Here is an 18,786-nt window from a genome sequence, read left to right on the forward strand (position 1 = left end):
GGGTTGCAACTTATGTATCCTGAAGATCAACTTGCGTATGGCGTTATGAACTTTACATGAGCCGACTGCCGTCCACCGCTGACTCGACACATACCAATACCTATTACTGCACGTAATAGCAGCTCACATGAGTGATAGACACAGACACCCAACCTATGTACGTGACGATCGGTCTTGTGAGAGTCGGACGATGACAGCGAGCTGGCGTGCGAAGCGCAATGATCGTCGTGTGTCGCGACGTCTCCGGGTCCCCGCTTCCCCCCATCTCCATCTTGTGAAACAGGTTCATCCACGACGGCCTTGATTTTCCTAAACCAGGGGGTGATCGGCAATCGCTACACTCCCGGCGGCGCAGCTGTCTAGCTCTATCACAAGCCGGCACTGCTTTTCGCCTTACGACCACACAACCCGGGGAGCTCTCAGCATGGGTCGAAGCGGGAATTCCAAACAAGAGAGACGGGGGATGGCGGGAAAGGAGCCGGTCTGCATTCTTGGGTAAGTGATCTTCTGCTGACATGCGGCTCGGACGACGAAGGCCGCGCATCAAATCGAATCAAGTGCCAACAAACCGCCATCATGGCAAGCTTGGCGTGGGATACAGTACTTGGCGAATGCGTCTTCCTATGAGTTACTGCGATGTAGCTGATCTTGGCGCTGGATATTTGATGTTTTCACCCCCCAGGCTCTTTTGAACTTATTCACACATCTCGGTCCTGGTGCCGCAGCCAAGAGTATAAATACAATTGCTTCGCCGAGCGGCCGGGATGATGGCGCTGGTAGCAGACGACGCTGTGAAACTCGGGCCGTTCGTATCAGCAGGCGGGTGAGGCGCGCGCCGTACTTGCTGGCCCGTCCCAACTTCTTCTCGGCGAGAAACGCTGCCCTACGTACTTGAAGACCATGACTTGACATGTTTGCGTCGCGGGAGCAGGAGCTGCTGTTCTCGCACCTTTGCGCAAGCAGCTCGCAGTGCCCCTTTGGCTCTCAAATCACGATAAGCATACCTGAGCGCCCCGATGTGCTCCGACCCGACAGAGCAGGTGCCGTGGTCGTGGTACAGTAGGCGATCGATATTACTTTGATCCGTAGGTAATCAAATCTAAAGTCGTAGCTTGAGGTTAGGTATTTTGCTACCTACCCTGAAAACCACAATCTTGCTTCTACCTAGTCGTTGTCATCTCGAGGCCCCAGTCTCCATCCCAATCGAAGGCGTCTGGCCAATCCAATGGACATCGTCAATGTTGCTGGCTGATTGAGAGGATGGAGGCTTGCAACTGAACGATTTAACAGCATGTGCCACACAGTGCCAAGAAATCGCCAGTCCCCTAAAGACCAAGCTCCAACGTAACGACTCATCATTTCCCATTAAAGCAAAGCCTAATTTCACCAAGGCCCGATTGCCCGTTGGATCCAAAAGGAGAAATAGATGAGTTTACTTACACTTTATAATTGCATGTTGTACAATACGCAGATGGAGTTGTCATCTATCTCTATCTCGAGTCTCGTTCATCAAGCCAGCCCGTCATGTCCTGCGGTGCTGGTCTCGGGAGGTCGTTCATCGCCCGAATCGCCTTGGCCCTCGTCCTCTTGACCGTCACTCTATGTTTCTTTTCCTACCGGGATCTGATCTCCCGCCCATCGCGTCTGCTTCCGCACGCCCCCTTTCATGATTCGCACAAGCAGCAAGAGACTGTTGCGACAACGACAACAACGGCCGCGCACGATGCGCACCATCGAAACCGAACCTTGGGTCCTAGGAATGCAACGCTAGGAGTAAGCTAGCCATCCATTTATTCTCCGCCGTTCGTTGTTGATGTTGACGACTCTCTCTCTGATGTAGTTCGACTCCATCCTCGCCCTGTCCAAGGGAGGAGGCCAATCATGGCGTGTGCAGGGGTTGCAAGCAGCCGCGGCGCTTAGCGGCCTAGACATCACCGTGCCACCCCAGCCGACCTGGCTGCCGGAGATGGTGGATGCCTTCGCCGCCCTCAGTCCCGAGGGCGTCCCGAAGCCGGAGCCCGGGAGCGCGGCCGCCTGGCTCGCGCACATCGACTTGCTCAAGTACGTCCTCCAGAGCGAGCTCAACTCGGCTCTCATAGTCGAAGATGACGTCGATTGGGACGTCAACATCAAGGTACTACTCGCCGGCTTACCCCTTCACCATTTTGTAACAAGGATGTCCCCTCGCACACGAAAATGATTCTTTTTATCTCAAGTTCGTCTAACTTATTACTCACTTCTAGGATCAAATGAGCCTCATCGCCGAAGCTGTGCGTAAGCGAACACACTCGCCCCACGATGAGAGCAATCCCTACACCAGCCAGTGGGACATCCTCTGGATCGGCCACTGCGGCGACTCGCCCAAGGCCAACGAGACGGTGAGCCTCTTCGCGGACCCCACGGTCGTGGAGCGGGCGCGCTACGTCGGCTTCGAGGGCACCAAGGGCTACTTGCGCGAGCACGTGCCCGAGGGCCAGCGGGCCGTGTGGCAGTCGTCGGGCGCCGTGTGCTCGTACGCCTACGCTGTGCACCGGGCTGGGGTGCGCAAGGTGCTCGACTTCGTGTCGACGGGTCTGGGCCAGGCTTATGACACCAAGCTCTTCTACGGCTGCCGGTCCGGGCGGCTGAACTGCGTCGCCGTCGCCCCCGAGGTCATGGTCCACTTCCGCCCCGACCCCCAGTTCGGCCAGACCAGCGAGGTCAACCGCCTCAACGACGGGGACGCCGCGGGTGCCCTGACCAGCGACGACGGCAGCATCGGCGGCCAGGAGGGGGGCGGGCGTCCGGACAAGGTCGCGACTTCGCAGGCCGAGAAGATCACGGGCACGACCAACAACATTCGGCAGAGTGCGAGGTGCATGAGCCTGTGGAAGAAGACTTGTGTTGGTGGTCATAAGTGATTTTGGGGCTATGGAATTTTTGGCGGGCGTTTGGATTTCAATATCAGCTAACGGGCCCTGTTTGCACCAGGGCAATTGTACAATATATAAATGAAAGAGGTCACCCTCACAAAGAAACAGAAAACCATTGATGAAAGCGAGGCTACGCACGTACGATAACTGCAGTAAAGTTTCTCTTAAAACTAGTAAAATGTAGTTTCGCGGATTGGTATCTATAAGCCATAGCTTCTTGTCATCGTTATCTTGTTCTTCCCTGTCGCGATATTGCCCACGCCGAATATCTCAAGTTATCGATGCTAATGTACGTACGGAGATGGTTCAGGCCGTCCTAGCATGTGGACGTCGAGTACCCAAGACCTTTTCTTCCTTGTCATTCTTCGTCAACTTAGATCAGCCTCCAACCTGATTTGTATAGAATGCTGAACGAAATGCGCAACATGGCCGTCCTGGAAGTACGTAGTAATCCAACAAGGGCTCTGCTCGCCCTAGGCATCGTCAAGTGGTAGAGGTGGGTTGGTTTCGTCCTTGTCAACGTAGAAGCCTCCCATATCGATCTTCTTGAAATCGGTCATACGCCAGCGGTGCAGGCTGATCAAGGTTGAGTCGTCCCAGAAGACCCAGCCACACATCCGACGGGTGGCGATTATGTATTCAGCCGCGCGGTGGGGAGCCTTCTCTTTGGTGCTACTGCGGTAAACCGGTCTCGTTTTGTGCTTGATCTGGCGGTTGCGCCAATGTTCCCACGAGTAGTTGGGAGTCGTGCTCGAGCCCATGGCGACCTCAAGGGGGCGGCCCGCCTGTCTGATCGAGTATCGTATGTTCGTCCTCTGCGGGGGCTCTCGTTGTCCCATGATCAGGCCCCACTGATTGGCGCAGCAGCGACGAATGAAGCATTGGGGGTCGCCATTTAGAACAGCCCCCATGAAGCCGCAGCGGCTGTTGAGAGGCGGGTCGTGGATTCGCTGCGGAATGGCGATCAGTTTGGAGATGTCGTCCTTCACGAGTCTCAAGCGTTCCTTATACGGCTGCGTTACGCTTTCCCACACTTTCTTGATACCACTCGCGAATCTGGCTTGGAGGAAAAGTTCTGTGGGGAACTTAGCTTGATCATATGTTCGAAGCGTGGAGTGATGAACCGGGTAGGTTTGAGACATAAGAAAATGTCTCTTGACCCAATTATCTTCATTCATCTCCTCAAGGGCGAGCATCCGAAGTGACCAAAGGTAACCGTAAGCACAGGCTACTTCCTCTGTTTCTGAGGGGGGATTTGGATGAGTGGATTTTTCTCGCTGTCGAATTCGCCATCAGCTTGCAAGTGGGCGTTAACGCGGGAATAGAACTCGAAGCGGAAGAATGCACGTTGGAACTTGATGAGCTCGTCTTTAGTCAAGCGGATGTCCTGGTTGGAGCGGATGGGGGAAATTTTATCCTTGGATTTCAAAGTCGGGTGAGCCCACTTGGGTACGTTGTTATAGACGTAAAAGTCTTCCAAAGGATTGCATCTGGCCTTCGCTGCGTAATCGCCGATGAAGTCATTGATGTATGAGGCCAGTCGAGCAACCACGGCACCATGGCGAAGATAAAACCGTATACCAGGGTATCCAGGAACCACGCAGCCAAATGTGATATTTCCAGTAAGGATGTCTTCGCTAGGAGCGAAGACAAACCTTTTGCACTTCCAAAACTTGACAGCCCACTCGGCCGCAAACTTATCCGTTATGGTTTCCTTAGCAAGGTTGTCCATGTTTGCAGGATAAGGCAGGGAGCCTGCTGCCAAGGCGTCGTTGAGAACCTCAGTGCTAATTCCACTGCTGTACAGGATACTGTGCTTGAGGATTTCATTGTGGTAGGCGTAGAACACGCGATGGAAAGTGGGTGATGCTGAGACGAGCGACAGGATCGATGCTGCGTCCATTTCCTTGAGGACCATGATCTTCAACTCAACGGATAGAGAATCCATCTTTGGCGAAGTCATGGCGGCAGGCGACCCAGTGCCAGACGAGACTGTTCGTTGGTGAGACACCTGGGAACACTTTTGCTAGTGAGGTGATGTAGAATAGGAAATACCTTGAGTGTTTGGTTTCAATGCTCTCTGCTGGAGGCGGAAATTGATTTGGCTCGACTAGGGTGAATGTAATGATCAATGATCAGTCTGGGGAAGTATGTGTATGCGAGGAGTACCAACTGTGATGGGAAGTCTTGGTGTTCGCAGAGAAGAATGTTTAGTGGTTTTGTGTGTTGTTCTGTCATCGACAGTTGAAAGAGTGAAGGTAACGAAGAGTAAGTAGCAGCCGCAGCCTGAACTGTACTGTACTGGGCAAGGAACCAATAATTGACTGACCACTGTAAGCTCACTCGGACTTCACCAGGCGCACATCTGCGGGAACCACTGCTTGATGATGTATTGATAAAGGATATCGATGGCGGTTTGAACCCAACAATGTGCTGCGCGCGGAATGAACCCATAAACAATACGAGCATTGTCTTCGGAGGGGGCAAGTGGTAACGCTTTGGTCAAGGTTCTGCGCAGCTTGTCGTCGATGTTCTGCCAACATTCAATGCCTAACAATTGAGGCTGTCGAGTGGCAAATATGGTCCAAATGCGAACCAAGGACTCCCAGCCAGAAGCAACAATAGTGGACGTTTCGGGTTGAAGACGAAGAAGGAAGCAGCCTTGGTTGCTGTGGAGCTTAGTTGTTGTTTCCTTCCCTACCAGGACTGCGCCTATCCCCATCGCACTTGCCGTATTGTCTTACCCGGAAACGGCGATACGGTTGGCAGGTAGCCTGAAGTAGTCGGGCAATTACTGACGAAGATGGGACAACTGCCACAGGTGGAGTGGAGGACAATGGAATAGCTGGTGGTAATCGGAATAACTCAGGACCCAGGTGCCTCCCGATCCAGCGTTGAGGTTCATGTTGTCATATCCAAGGCAAGATACCACTACACAAAACTAGAATGAGAAAAGAAGAGAAGAACAATAGAAAAGAGACCCCACTATCAATACCTCTGCTTGATATAAACCGGCCAATCACCCGGCACCGCGGCAACGTAAGTCTTGTAAGTCCACTCCTGTTCCGGGTTGACGAAGGAGATATCGTAGCGGCGCACAATCGTGGGCAAGATCTTCGACAACTCGATGCGCACGAGATTCTGTCCCACACAAGAGTTGTAGCCCAAACCAAACTAGACATACATAGGTAAACGGTTAACATGATACCCGCAGTGACATGGCACATCGACGGCATAGTCATTCGAAATGAAGGAGACCACCAAGGGGTGAAATAAACTTACAGGAATGAAGTACTTGTCCAGCGCCGCCGTCTTCTTCTCATCAATAAGCCATCTATCTGGCACGAAGTCGTGCGCATCCGCCCCCCACAGTTCCTCCGAAAGCAGGATACTGGGCAGGTGAACCGACAGCACGGTACCGGCCTTGAAGTTTCGGTCTCCGATGGTGATGCCACTTCGGGGAGCCACGCGCTGCAGGCCGATTGTTGAAGGCGGGCAAACGCGTATGGACTCCTTGATACACGCTTGTAGATAAGAGAGCTTCTGGGCTTCCGCGAAGGAGAATACGGGATGATCCTGAGATATGTCTTCTTCTCCTTGTTGTTGTTGTTGCTGGTGATGATTTGCGGCAGCTTCGTCAATCTCGGCTTGGAGTCGCCTCCAGGCTGTAGGGTGGCGAATAGTATGATAGATGAAAGACTGCAAAGCGCAGGTTACTGTGTCCGCTCCGGCACTGGATGGGGAATTAGTCTCCATATTTGCAATAGGCGATACTGCAAGCTTACCTGACATTGGAGGTGGCAGCCGCCTGGACGTCTTTAGCCGTCAACTTATGCGGGTGGTTCTCGTGCGTCCGAAGCCAATGCGCGACATAGTCGAAACGGGCATCCGGGTTCTCCTTCCGTTGCTCCAGCGCCTTGATGCTGCGGTCCACGACGTAGTTTGAAGGCATCATTAGCCGCAGCGAGGCGAAAAGGGGGCTCACAAGTAAGCCCTGCAGCCAGGGGAAGTAGGGCAGCACGGCGACGTAAGCGCCAAACTCGAGCCCCTGCTGAAGCGAGTTCTCGATGTCATCGCCTTTTTCTAGAAAACCAAAGCTCTTGGAAAAGATGACTTCGCCTGGAAAACAAATGAGATGTTGGACACTGGTCAGCACTGGTGATCTGCTAATCAAATGGTTTACAAGTGAAGCTCAAAAGGGGGCAACTGTGTTCAATATATAGGGAGTTGGGTGGCTCACCCATGATGTCGTATGCGATGAAAGTGAAGAATTTGGACAAGTTCATCGGTTTAGAGGAGGAGGCATACTCGTCCATCCATCTCAATAGTAACGCGACCTGGGTGTCTATGGCTTGCTCTGACTGCAGGAGGCTCGAGGTGGTATAAGCAGATGCCAGGAGCCTAGATCTCTCGATCTTCTCCTTGGGGTCTACAGTGGCCATGGGTGTTTTGTACGTCGAGTCGGGGAAGGTCAAAGTCTTGTACCAATAGCCCTACAAAGATCCACCACCAATGCCATTAGCAACCGCATCGGATAACGTATCTTGAGAGAGGATATTCAAACCTTGGGCAGCGCTTCAAGTAACAGTTTTCGCGGTCCATCGGGATGCGCGACACTCACTTCGTCAGGTGCGATGCGTACGAAATGTCCCAACCGGCGATGAAGAGCAGTAATGTCTCTGGCATGAGTGCCGCTCTTTATGGTTCTTGCATGCCAAAGACGCGTGAAGGCAGCCAGAAATGGACCAGGAACATCTCTAAGAGCCAAGTAGCGCCGGCAGACTAACACGAAGAGCAAAGTCAGGGCCACAAATGCAAGCGAAGATTGGATCTCAGTGAATGCCGTAGGGCTCATCGATTCGACGTTCAAAACCCATATCGTGAGACGTCTTATTTCCAGGGCGTGTTCTTAATTCGGGCACATGCTATCCGACGAGAGTCGTCGATTCAAAGGGAGACCAAAACTACCACATTTTAAACGGAGAGCTCCCTATCCATAGAAGAGATTTTGTATCACGCCCACTTTGATTGCTGGATTAATAATGCAGCAGATCTCGCTAAAGTCGCCGACGACAACATCCCTTCCGGGCCCTCTATTCGTTTCCTTATTGCCTTCTTTTGAGGGGCTAATGCTGGAAACCTGGCACCTGGGACAAGGGACAACCCGCGAGATCCGGGGTGGAGCCACCCACTGCCTCATGTTTTCTTATCTTGCCGAAACCGTGCTGACGGCTTTCTTAGGTCGAAAAGTGTCCAAATGTGGAAGCTCGCGTTTGCTATGCGCAACATGACGTGGGAAACCTGCATGAAACGGGTCGGAGTTGGAATAGCTTCCTACCTCCAAACGTTATCCCAGCCTGCTTGCTCGATAGCAAAAGCAATGGCCAGTTTGCAGAACTCGGCCATATGCTAAACATCGGCATGTATTGTCAGCAGGGGCTGGGAGCAGGGACAGGAATGGGAGACTTGTATGTTCCAACTTACATCAAAGGAGAACTTGCCCGTCTCGTCATCCACATACATCGTGTCTTTTACAGTGTGCATGTACGGGTCGTAGTCACCGGGGAACCCTCCGGCCGAAGGATCACCTTCGGTGGCAAACGCGGATGGGTAGCCAACCTTTGTGTAAGACGCGTAGTCGGAGCTACCCCGACTGGAGTGGAAAACACCAGATCACATTAGATTATAGCGCCTTCGTTCGGGAGACACGGGGAGACACTTACGGGTCAAGTTCGGTAATAAGGGTAGGGAGCGCGTTGTATTCTTCCCCAAGTTTCGCGATCCACTCCGTCAGCGGTTGATCTGCATTAGTCTTGACGAGAACGATGGATTCAGTCGCATTCTTTGCCACGAACCCCGTCGCGTCGAATTCCACCATTGCGCCAATGCGTGCCCCCGACTCTTTCTTATAGCGCGCCACAGGCGCGCTGCCCAAATTGCCCCCTTCTTCGCCAGCATACCAGTGGAATTCCACAGGGCCGTCTTTTGGAGTGAAACCGTTCATAGCGAGTACCCGGAAGGCTTCGAGAATGGTCACGGTTCCAGAGCCATCGTCATCGGCACCTGGAGCCGGGAGAAGAGGAAAGAGGTAGTTGGCCGAGTCCTGGTGTGCGCCGAGGACCGTTAAGGGTAGACTCCAGTTGCGCACCTTGGGATCGAAGCGCGCAATGATTGAAGGCTGGGGGAATGGATGAGTGAAATATTCCAGCGAGATATAGCTATGTAGCGGCGACTCAGCAATGATCTGTGCTACTTGATCATGGATCCATCGCGCGCTTTCCTCGCCAGTGGCACCTCCGAACCAACGATTATAGTATCCAGTCAGGTGTTCTAGGTCATTGTACATTCGCTGCTTGGAGATTTGAGGCAACAATGGTTTAACAAGACGCTGATGTGTGAGATTGGGAAGGTCTGTAATTTGCCGAAATTAGCATATGCAACAAGAGAGCGCGAGTGTCAAAGGCACTCACGGGCTTTCTCGACTTGTGTGTCTGCGTATTGGGCGTAGAACTCGCGATGATCAGTAACATCCACGAACTTCTTGCGCTCTCTTCGTAGGCGCAGTTTGTCGCCTTCCGTCATCCATTTCGGCTTCTCTTCGCCCCGTACGTGCAGTAATCTAGGCGTTGCGAGCTTCTTAGCTGCCTCAGGGCGTAGAGCGACAAAGGCATCAGCTGGGTCGGGATATCTGGCGAGGGCAGCGGTTACCGCATCATCGACGGCATGGAGTGGCCGAGAGCCTGTGGCCTTGGAATACCCGCCGAGCACAATTTGGCTGTCATCCGAGGGTGTACCAGTGGCGAACTGCGAGCTACTGAGTAGCAGGCCAAGCAGTTTTAACATTGGATTGGATCCGAGCATTGTAAGCAGAATTCAAGTCATCAGTTCTATTCAGGCTTACTTTATCATCGATATGGGGTTGAATCCAGGGAATCCTACAACTTTAAATGCAATCGAGGTGAGGTAGGGAAGCTGGTGGAGGAACAGAGCGTAAGCTACGCCGCCTTGGGATGGCATCATCTCATCCCTGCGCGGCACAGCAGCTGTTTGCCATCTTCGGTGATACTCCGATCTGTTGACGAATGAATAAAGAGGGGGCAAACCCGATTGGTGCAAACGGGATGAGCTTACGTTGATCGCTTCGTCTTTCAATAACGACTTCAATCAACTTGGGTTGCAGTCAGTCGTCTTCATGTACACGCGAGTCTCTCCCGTCATCATGTCTGTGACGCGGCATATGCATGGAAGGAAAAGGCCAACTCCGACCTGCTGCTATCCGATCTTGGCATTCCGAAGGTGGAGGCTGACCTTGGAGTGAAAATGGAACGCTGTCAGCTGTGAGTAAGACATCGTGCGAAACCTTAAGGCTAAACAAACGCACATGGTCGCAGGTGCCCAATGCGGTGATTCGTTCAGCCTATAGACTTACATAATTCGTTCATCCGGCCGCAGGAACTTCCAGGCCTGCTTTGGTTTATTATTCGAAGAGAGTAGGGACCTACAGATGGACGCCTTCCTCGAATCTGCAGTTGGTTGCATCATCCAGGGCCGGTCTCGGCTATGGCTCGACCGATAGGACCGACTAAACCGAGGGTGCTGCTGGGGTGCCGCATTGCCATTAGCGCTCCCGAAGGGCAGTAATGACATGCCGATGAAGCTATGATGAATCCTCCGCTCTTTTACTGCTTGTTGGATGTTGCGTGCTCCTATGATACCTACTTGTCTCAAATTACTTTCGATATATTCTTGGTTCGCTGGTATGGATACAATCCTTCGACCGGTCCGTTGGTTCTATCATGAGTTCGGAATCGTCTCGATCCACGACAGTGGTCGCAATGCCTGGATTATCATCCTTGCGCGAGCCTGTCGCATGTTTGCTCATGGTGCTATATCACTCATACTAGGTACGTACGCTCCATCTCAAGTGTGTATCGGGCGGGGGCGGCCTCAGAGGAGAATGTAACGCGGATTTATGACTTTAATGGCTGACTGACTGGGACTACAGCGATTTATTTCGCAGCGCTGGAGTTTACTGATCATCAGATCGGTCTGTTCATGACCCTGACGTTACTTGGCGATGTCTTCCTTGGCACCTTTCTCACCTTGATTGCAGATCGGGTGGGGAGGCGCAAGGTGTTACTGGGCGGCTCTTTCCTCATGATATTCAGTGGAGTTATCTTCGCAACCTTTGAGAACTTCTGGATTCTGCTGTTCGCCGCCGTTGTTGGTGTCGTCAGTGTCACTGGCGGAGACTTCGGACCCTTTCGAAGCATCGAGGAGTGAGTACCTGCCCGATGATAGTTTCGGCCGCACGAGGTCCCAGGAAGTCACGACTCACACTATCTCTCCTAGATCCGTAATTTCGCAATTAACCACACCATCCACGAGGTCGGATGTTCTCAGCTGGTACGTTGCGATCTCAACACTCGGGTCATCGCTGGGAAGCGAGGCAGGAGGTCGCATCGTGTCTACATTACGAGAGCAGAGGGACTGGACACTGATCAACGCATACCATGCACTTTTCTGGCTCTATGTTGGTATGGGGACTGTCAACGTAATCCTGGCTGCACTTTTGACAGACGCATGTGAGCTGCGGCAGAAGGATGATTACACTCCAATCCCACAGGGAGAACAGCAGGAAGCCGCCGACAGGGGTACTGCCGCAATACAGATCCCCGCTGCCTCCACCCTATTGTCGCCTCCAGTACCACAGAACTGGCTCCGTCGGAGTGCGACTTGGCTCTCCGATCGCCTATCTCAAATATCCGTTCCAACTCGTCGGGTCATGTACAAGCTGTGGATCCTGCTCGCGCTCGATTCGGTCGCAGATGGGATGGTACCTTACTCCTGGACAACCTACTATATGGATGAGTTCTTCCGCCCATCGAAGTCTACGTTGGGTGATGTTACTTCGGCTGCTTACTTCCTCGGCGCCATCTCCGCCATGTTTGCTGGCCCACTAGCACGACGCATCGGCTTGGTGAACACCATGGTCTTCACCCACGTCCCTTCGTCTGCGGCTGTGTTGCTATTTCCCTTACCGAACGTCTTCTGGATGACAGTAGCTTTGCTGCTTGTGCGGAGTGCCCTGAACCCTCTCGACCAGGCCCCACGCACCGCACTTATCGCGGCTGTTGTTCGACCCGAGGAGCGTACTGCCGTCATGGGCATTACTAGTTTGGTTCGGACGTGTGCGGCCATGATCGGACCTACTCTGACCGGATTACTGGCAGCGAACAAGCAGTTCTGGGTGGCTTTTGTCGTTGCCGGTATTGCACGACTGTCGTACGACTTTGGCCTCTATGCGATGTTCATCAATATCAAACTCCATCAGCATGAGACTCAACCCGGTAGTAGTACCTTGGACGGGCAGGTAGACGAGGAGCAGCCGGTTGAGCTCGAGAGAGTCTCGTTATCCAGCGACGACAGCGGATTTTTGGAGATTAGCACGAGGAAGAAGAGGACGGAGGGCGGTGCAAGCACATTACTCCAATTACCCATTCAAAACGAAAGAGTGAGAAGCAGAAGCCCCCACAGATCGTCGATGTTAGAAACTTGAATTCAAGCAGAAAGACTGAGTAGACTGCCACGACGAAAGAGTAGATGAAGTAACGACGGCAAATTTTCCTATAGACTAATTGGGTATCGACTATTTCATGTACATCAAGAACACAAAATGTTAAACAGAATCAACGAACATAATCAAGGAAACACGTCACACGCCACCAATCCCAATATCAACACGATTGACAAATGAGCTCTTGGCAGCCTATCAATGTCGGATGACTTTAATAGCTCTTGTCAGATACGTTTTCCATCTGCAGAGCCTCGCCCCTATCACTCAGGTATCGGTTCTTCTCCTGTGCCGGTGCGGGAGACTGGTCCATCTGGTAGAGAGGCGGCATCGGCTCCACATCTTGGAACAGGACGAACTTCCGGAAGTACCACGGCAGCTTCTTCAGGTAGTAGGCCGCGTGGTCGCGGTTCCGGACTTCGAACACCATGTCGAGCTCCTCGAGCGTGAGGTTTTTGGTCTCCGGCAGGAAGAAGTAGCAGAACACCCAGCCGATCAAGTTCCACGTCCCGTAGTAGCAGAACGCGCCCGTGTCCCCGAAAGCGTCCACCAAGGGGAGCCAGCTGAAGCTAATGATGAAGTTGAAGCCCCAGGTCACCGCAGTAGCACTGTCGAACATGAGTTATTAGCAAGACCGTCATTTAGGGAACTTGACACGTAGGGAAATGGGGTTAAGGGGGCAAAGGGCCAAGACGAAGAAACTCAAACAGGAGGATAAACTTACCTGCACATTCCGATGTCTCGGATATGGAGTGGGAAAGCCTCGGCAGAGTATGTGAAAGGCACCGGTCCCGAACCAGGCGAGTAGCAAGCCATGAAGACAAACAGGCCCGTGGCGACCATGGCAAGCTTGAACTGGGACGGGTTCTCGGGGTCCGTGTCCGGGATGAGGAAGCTGAAACCAGTCCAGTACATGAAGATGGCCATGAGCGGGTAGGTGACGAGCAGCAGGTTGCGGCGGCCGAAGGTGTCGATGGTGTAGATGGCGGGGATGGCGAAGATCCAGTTGACGAGCCCGGTGCCCATGGTGAAGAGCAGGGCCTCGTCGCGCGTGTAGTTGGCGCGCTGGAACATGTTCATCGAGTAGTAGACGATGACGTTGACGCCGCAGAACTGCTGCATGAACATGACGAACCACGACGACTGCGCCGCGCGCCGGTTGCGCCGCACGGTGAAGAAGTCCTTCCAGCTGCGCCCGGCCCGCTGCGACTCCTCGATCTGCAGCAGCTTGTGCGCGTAGTACATGTCGCGGGCGGCCTGGACGCGGCTGAAGCGGAGGCGCGAGATGGCGTCGAAGGCCTTGGTGTACTGGCCCTTCTCCATGTACCAGCGGGGGCTCTCGGGGCAGAAGTAGACCTGCAGCATGACGATGAGGGGCGGCACCGACGTCGACGCCATGATCCAGCGCCACTGCGTCTCCTCGCCGAAGATGGTCACCTTGCTGAAGGCCACGCCCATGATGGTGCCCAGCGCGATGCCGAACGCCGTCCACATCTGCCACATCATGGTGAGGGCGCCACGGATCGTCTTGGGCGTCGACTCGGCCGAGTACACGGGCGTCGTGCTCGACTTGGCGCCCACGGCGAAGCCCAGGAAGAAGCGCGCCACCAGCAGGTTGTACCAAGAGTCCGCCGCCGCCATCCAGAAGCCCGTGATGACGGACATGGCGCAGCTCACGAAGATAGTGCCGCGCCGGCCGAGGTACTTGTTCAGGACTGGGTTGCTCCAGCAGCCGATCAGCGCTGAGCAGAGGTAAGGGGCACCGTTGACGAGACCTTGAATCTCAGATTTGGTGATGTTGAGTTCGTTAAAGTAGAAGTCCTGTGGGGTGAAGATAAAAAAGGGGTTAGCAATACTTTCTTTTCACCTGGTTCTCTGACCGGTGTATAGTAATGCAATGGGCACACAACTAGAGACTAGGAAAAAGGGGTGTTGAGTCTTTGAACTTGGTTGACTTACCTGAGCAGCGTTCACAGCGGACTGGTCCATGCCCTGGACAATAGCTGAACCGGCACATAGGGTGCAGAGAAAGTAGAGCATGAACGGCTGGCTCCAGCGGTGGGTGATTTCCCTCCGGAGCAGGTTCTTCTCCTCTTCGTGCAGCTCCTTGATCTGTTCAAAGGCGTAGTCTTGATTGGTCACCTGCGCCACCAAAGCGCCCTTAATGAAGTCTTCGCGGTGCTCAGTCAAGCCCCTCTCTTGGATAAACCCTTCGACGTCGGCAATGACTTGATCCCGACTCATCCCCACAAGGGGGTTGTTCAGGAGAGTCCCGAGGGACGCCTCATTCGGGTGGCCCACATGAGGCTGAGGGGCCTCGGGGTCAGTACGCTTCTCTGACATGGCAACCTTTTATTATAGGTTGTGGGGGTAGTATCCTATATGTCTTGTTTGTGGGTTCACTCCCAAGACGAGAGAGAGAGGCAAAGAAGGTGAGAGACATTGGCATCGTTCCGCTGGAGCCCAGGTGAGGGCTTGCCTTTAAATAACTGCAAGAGGAATCGGTCTTGGCTCATACTTGGAACCCAACAAGTAGCACTCGAACTCATTTCAAGCAGGTGATCGCCCGTATCTCTTCTCCGTACGAACTCCATGTGACCCCAAGTGCCCACAAAGTGGGAAACCCCAAGAAGCTGGGGAAGGTGGAACTATCACCCTCCCTTGAGAGATGCGCCGTGAATGCGCCGAGGATATCTTACATGCATATACAATTTCTCGGCCGCCATGGTACGATGTGACGATGATGAGCGGTTTCGCTACGTAAAATCGGCACTGCGGCATGGTGTAAGGCGGTAGGGCAGGCTGTGGATGGCTCGGTGTAAGCATGTTTCCGGGAGGAACCCAAGAGCCGCAAAGACTCGGCTGACGAAACGATGGCACCTCGGCGTTCTTGGTCGTCCTTCCGGTGACGTAAGCCGGGAAATATGCCAAGCGATAGGTGATAGGTGCCGAGAATAAGGCAACCCAGCGGGCGGAACATGATCGGCAAAAGTAAAAGAGAATCAGAAAATAAGTACAAGACGCGTGTCAGGAATGAGCGAGTCTTTAAGCAGGAGTTTGGTATTGACAGCCAAATTGCACTTCAATAGATCCCCGGGGGTGTTCTCTGGCGTCGGCCTGTGTCCGACTGACAGGAAAACACGACAAGAGCCAAGCGTGGGATTCAGACTTGGCCGCATTCCCAAGAAAACCAACGTTTCCACCAGGCGCCGCTCTTTTCGTTTCCAAGCTCTGGGGAATTTCGCAAAATCCCCGCGCACCACAAGCCATTTCAATCCACATCGACATTGTGACAAACTTGGCCAAACGTTTCAATCATATGATTTAGCCCATCCCTGACCTCCAAGGCGCGAACGGCGCAGTCCTCGCCCAGCACCATCTGGACCTCTTTCCCCAGACCCGCGCCGGCGCCCTCGCCCACTACGACTTCGTAAATGGCCCGGACGGCCTTTTTGTGATCGCCCTTGGGCTGGAACTGGCCGTTGTGGAAAGCGTTGATCGTCATGCTTATTATGCCGCCTTCGTAGTCGGGATCGAGTGGTTTCTCCACCATTCGGACCGAACTCCCCATGGGCGTGTTGAAGGACCCCAGGTACACCTGCAGCACGCGGACCCCGAACTCAGCCACCTCCCTGGCCGTCGTCTTGCTGATCCCTAAATGGAAAGTATTAGTAAAGCACATCTTGGCCCCTATCTCTAGTGAATGATCTGGTGGTTTTTACTCACCATCAAGCGCAGCCTTGCTCGCGCCATAGACGCCCAACGCATGCCGCGCCTCGAGTCCGGACCCCGAGCTCAGATTGACGATGACGCCGCGTCTCCGGCGGCGCATGTGCGGCAGCGCCGCGCGCATGAGGCGATACGGGCCGAAGAAGTTGGTTTCCATGACGCTGCGGACCTCGTGCTCGGCGAAAGCCTCGGCGGGCCCCGAGATGGCGAACCCGGCGCTGTTGACCAGGACGTCAATAGGGGTCGCCTCCTGGGCTTCCAGGTTGCCGATCACAGCGCCGCAATCCGCCGCGCTGGTGTCGAGCTGAAGCCAGCGGCCGCGGCCAGGAGGCAGGGCCCCCTCGATCTCGGCGACAAGCTCGGGCGTCTTGCGCGGGTCCCGCGACGTGGCGATGACGCGGTGGCCGGCCGCCAGGGCGTGGCGCGCGAACTGCAACCCGAAGCCGGACGAGCAACCGGTGATGAGCCAGGTCAGTGAACCAGTCCCTGAGGCGATCGAATTGTCAGTTGTTGATGCCATGCTGCTTCGGTCTGGTCTGGACTAGACAAGATTGCAATGAAGATAAATGCCGGTATGGTTGGAATGGCAATCATTCATAAGGTAGATGTTTTTTCAATCCTTTCTTTCGAATGGATTCTTACGGTGGGCTATTTTTTCCTCGTCTTACACGGCGGAGATGGAGTTAAGTCTTTGTTAATTCCCCCAACTCCGTTGCGACCGGTGCTCCCATCCGCGCGTCCACCGAAACTGGAACCTCGGTACTTTGCGATTGTTGCTTACATTAGAAAGAGCAAGCTGATCGAAGATTGAGTAGATCTGAAAATGCGATATAGTAATTCATGCGACTATCGTTACATGTCTAGGCTGTCCATAGAAATGTCAAAGCTTTGAGTTGGGTGTTAGGTAGGTCGAGGCCGCTCCCAACAGCTGAGCTGCTTCCTTCACCATCTCGTCGACTATCTCGGCTGCTGTTTGCCCCGGCTTATTAATGGAACCCGCCACAATCCCGATGGGTCTATACAGTTTCGAGCCGGAGTGATTAGCGAATGTGATATAAGTTATGAGACAATTACACATTAGCTCGACTCACCGCATTGCCGCTTGTTCCTCGATCTCGTCGGTCAGCTTGCCTTCGCGGTGGAGCTTGTCAAGCTCGTGCTCCAGGGGCACGAGACCCCGCGACGTCAAGTCCTTGATCTCGTCCTGTCGGCGGGATTCCCAGTCGTCGATGTAGGGGCTTCGCAGGGCGCGTAGGGGGCGGCCGGACCATATCAGGCTGCGGACCCAGGAGTTGTAGTTGGCGTTGATGACCCTTTTGAGGTGTTTATGTTGTCAGAAGACCTCGTTTCATAGCACCCGTTTTGATTATTCCTTAGCCAGGTTTCTCACTTACTCTTTCTTGGCAGACTCGGGAAACTTGGACTCCACCGAGGCCGTGAAACGCGTCCCGACCCAGACACCGCTCGCCCCTAGCATCAGTGCGGACGCGAGGCTGCGGCCATCGTTGACGCCGCCTCCTGTTACCAGGAGGACGGGGTTTCCCGTCAGCGGCGATTTGTACTGTTTCACGATGTCTGCGCACGCGGGGGTTAGGATGCTATATGTTGGGTTAGTGGAAGTCCGTTCGGCAGACGGAACTTAAGTAACCAAGTCCTGGCTTAGGGGGTTAGGAATAAGCTTGCCTGGTCGGGATGTCACCAGTATGACCGCCTGCTTCGCCACCCTGGGCACAGATAATGTCGGCGCCAGCTTGACATGCTTTATGGACATGCTGTAGTTGGGAATTCGCCTCTTGTTAGTCTCCATGATTTCCACACGCGCCCTGGTATCCAATTTCATCAACGCACCTTGGGATGACCTATCATGTTCTAGCAATGATTGCACTCAGTCAGTGTACAGAGATTCGGCACTTTGTTTCTGGATGTAGCAGACTCACCATGTAGAGGACACCGGCTTTGTGCAATTTCTCGACAGCCCAAGCGGGTGGCACCCCCACAGCCGAGACGAAGAGCTTGGCCTTGCTCTCGATGACGATATCCAGGAGTTCTTCCAGGTGGCCTTTGGTGTAGTCATACTAGACATACGAACAAACTTTGGTTAGTATAAAGTAGCTAGCCTGTCTTTCTCACAGCTCCGAGCTTATCTCTCCCCCCTTTCCCCCTAACTTCCCACTGTTCCCGACTTACATTCGTCTTGCGCGCACTCCCGCCCACCTGCGGAACCAGCAAGTCCACCCCAAATGGCGCGTCCTTGTCCGCCAGGCGGGCTTTCATGTCGGCAATCATCTCGCGCAGCATGGCGGGCGTGTACCGTGCCCCGCCCAGCGTGCCGATGCCGCCGGCGTTGGTCACGGCCGCCGCGAGCTCCGAACCGGCGACCTGGTCCATGCCCGCGAGCATGATGGGATGCTCGATGCCCAGCAGGGCGGTCAGAGGGGTTGCGATTTTGGCAGTTGGCGCCATGATGTTGATGATAATAATGATTGATTTGACAAGCTAGAAATACCAATGAAGGTTTTCAAGTCCGATGTGACAATTCGCGTCCCTCCCTGTCAGCATGCAAGGGTATGT

At 53.9% G+C, this 18,786-nt stretch overlaps 9 protein-coding genes across 9 annotated transcripts; 2 read left to right on the forward strand and 7 right to left on the reverse strand.

The window, feature by feature from the left end:
- Positions 1-1,524: 1,524 nt before the first annotated feature.
- PG998_008374 (uncharacterized protein) lies at positions 1,525-2,900 on the forward strand (the record flags this gene model as incomplete). Its single annotated transcript, XM_066875190.1, has 3 exons — positions 1,525-1,773; positions 1,841-2,134; positions 2,244-2,900. The coding sequence occupies 3 exons, from the start codon at positions 1,525-1,527 to the stop codon at positions 2,898-2,900; spliced, it is 1,200 nt and encodes a 399-aa protein (XP_066731135.1).
- Positions 2,901-3,385: 485 nt separating this feature from the next.
- On the reverse strand, positions 3,386-4,054 carry PG998_008375 (uncharacterized protein; the record flags this gene model as incomplete). The annotated part of the gene is made up of 1 exon (XM_066875191.1): positions 3,386-4,054. One exon carries the CDS (start codon positions 4,052-4,054, stop codon positions 3,386-3,388), a length of 669 nt encoding a protein of 222 aa, XP_066731136.1.
- Positions 4,055-4,140: 86 nt separating this feature from the next.
- Positions 4,141-4,875, reverse strand: PG998_008376 (uncharacterized protein; the record flags this gene model as incomplete). The annotated part of the gene is made up of 1 exon (XM_066875192.1): positions 4,141-4,875. One exon carries the CDS (start codon positions 4,873-4,875, stop codon positions 4,141-4,143), a length of 735 nt encoding a protein of 244 aa, XP_066731137.1.
- A 1,025-nt stretch (positions 4,876-5,900) lies between these two features.
- PG998_008377 (uncharacterized protein) lies at positions 5,901-7,800 on the reverse strand (the record flags this gene model as incomplete). The annotated part of the gene is made up of 5 exons (XM_066875193.1): positions 5,901-6,086; positions 6,195-6,645; positions 6,698-7,031; positions 7,153-7,405; positions 7,477-7,800. Coding segments are annotated over 5 exons (1,548 nt in total), but the record flags the coding sequence as incomplete, so codon positions are not given.
- Positions 7,801-8,246: 446 nt separating this feature from the next.
- On the reverse strand, positions 8,247-9,773 carry PG998_008378 (uncharacterized protein; the record flags this gene model as incomplete). Its single annotated transcript, XM_066875194.1, has 4 exons — positions 8,247-8,321; positions 8,397-8,565; positions 8,636-9,323; positions 9,383-9,773. 4 exons carry the CDS (start codon positions 9,771-9,773, stop codon positions 8,247-8,249), a joined length of 1,323 nt encoding a protein of 440 aa, XP_066731139.1.
- An 898-nt stretch (positions 9,774-10,671) lies between these two features.
- PG998_008379 (major facilitator superfamily domain-containing protein) lies at positions 10,672-12,471 on the forward strand (the record flags this gene model as incomplete). The annotated part of the gene is made up of 3 exons (XM_066875195.1): positions 10,672-10,816; positions 10,918-11,191; positions 11,265-12,471. 3 exons carry the CDS (start codon positions 10,672-10,674, stop codon positions 12,469-12,471), a joined length of 1,626 nt encoding a protein of 541 aa, XP_066731140.1.
- A 229-nt stretch (positions 12,472-12,700) lies between these two features.
- On the reverse strand, positions 12,701-14,829 carry PG998_008380 (myo-inositol transport ITR1; the record flags this gene model as incomplete). Its single annotated transcript, XM_066875196.1, has 3 exons — positions 12,701-13,094; positions 13,211-14,307; positions 14,446-14,829. 3 exons carry the CDS (start codon positions 14,827-14,829, stop codon positions 12,701-12,703), a joined length of 1,875 nt encoding a protein of 624 aa, XP_066731141.1.
- A 928-nt stretch (positions 14,830-15,757) lies between these two features.
- Positions 15,758-16,735, reverse strand: PG998_008381 (Retinol dehydrogenase 8; the record flags this gene model as incomplete). The annotated part of the gene is made up of 2 exons (XM_066875197.1): positions 15,758-16,140; positions 16,213-16,735. The coding sequence occupies 2 exons, from the start codon at positions 16,733-16,735 to the stop codon at positions 15,758-15,760; spliced, it is 906 nt and encodes a 301-aa protein (XP_066731142.1).
- Positions 16,736-17,302: 567 nt separating this feature from the next.
- PG998_008382 (uncharacterized protein) lies at positions 17,303-18,678 on the reverse strand (the record flags this gene model as incomplete). The annotated part of the gene is made up of 5 exons (XM_066875198.1): positions 17,303-17,528; positions 17,610-17,813; positions 18,064-18,074; positions 18,153-18,290; positions 18,403-18,678. 5 exons carry the CDS (start codon positions 18,676-18,678, stop codon positions 17,303-17,305), a joined length of 855 nt encoding a protein of 284 aa, XP_066731143.1.
- Positions 18,679-18,786: the final 108 nt, after the last annotated feature.

This window comes from Apiospora kogelbergensis (genome assembly GCF_038363985.1).
Source record: "Apiospora kogelbergensis strain CBS 113332 chromosome Unknown utg000005l_segment0_segment0, whole genome shotgun sequence".
Classification (NCBI taxonomy): Eukaryota; Fungi; Ascomycota; class Sordariomycetes; order Amphisphaeriales; family Apiosporaceae; genus Apiospora; species Apiospora kogelbergensis.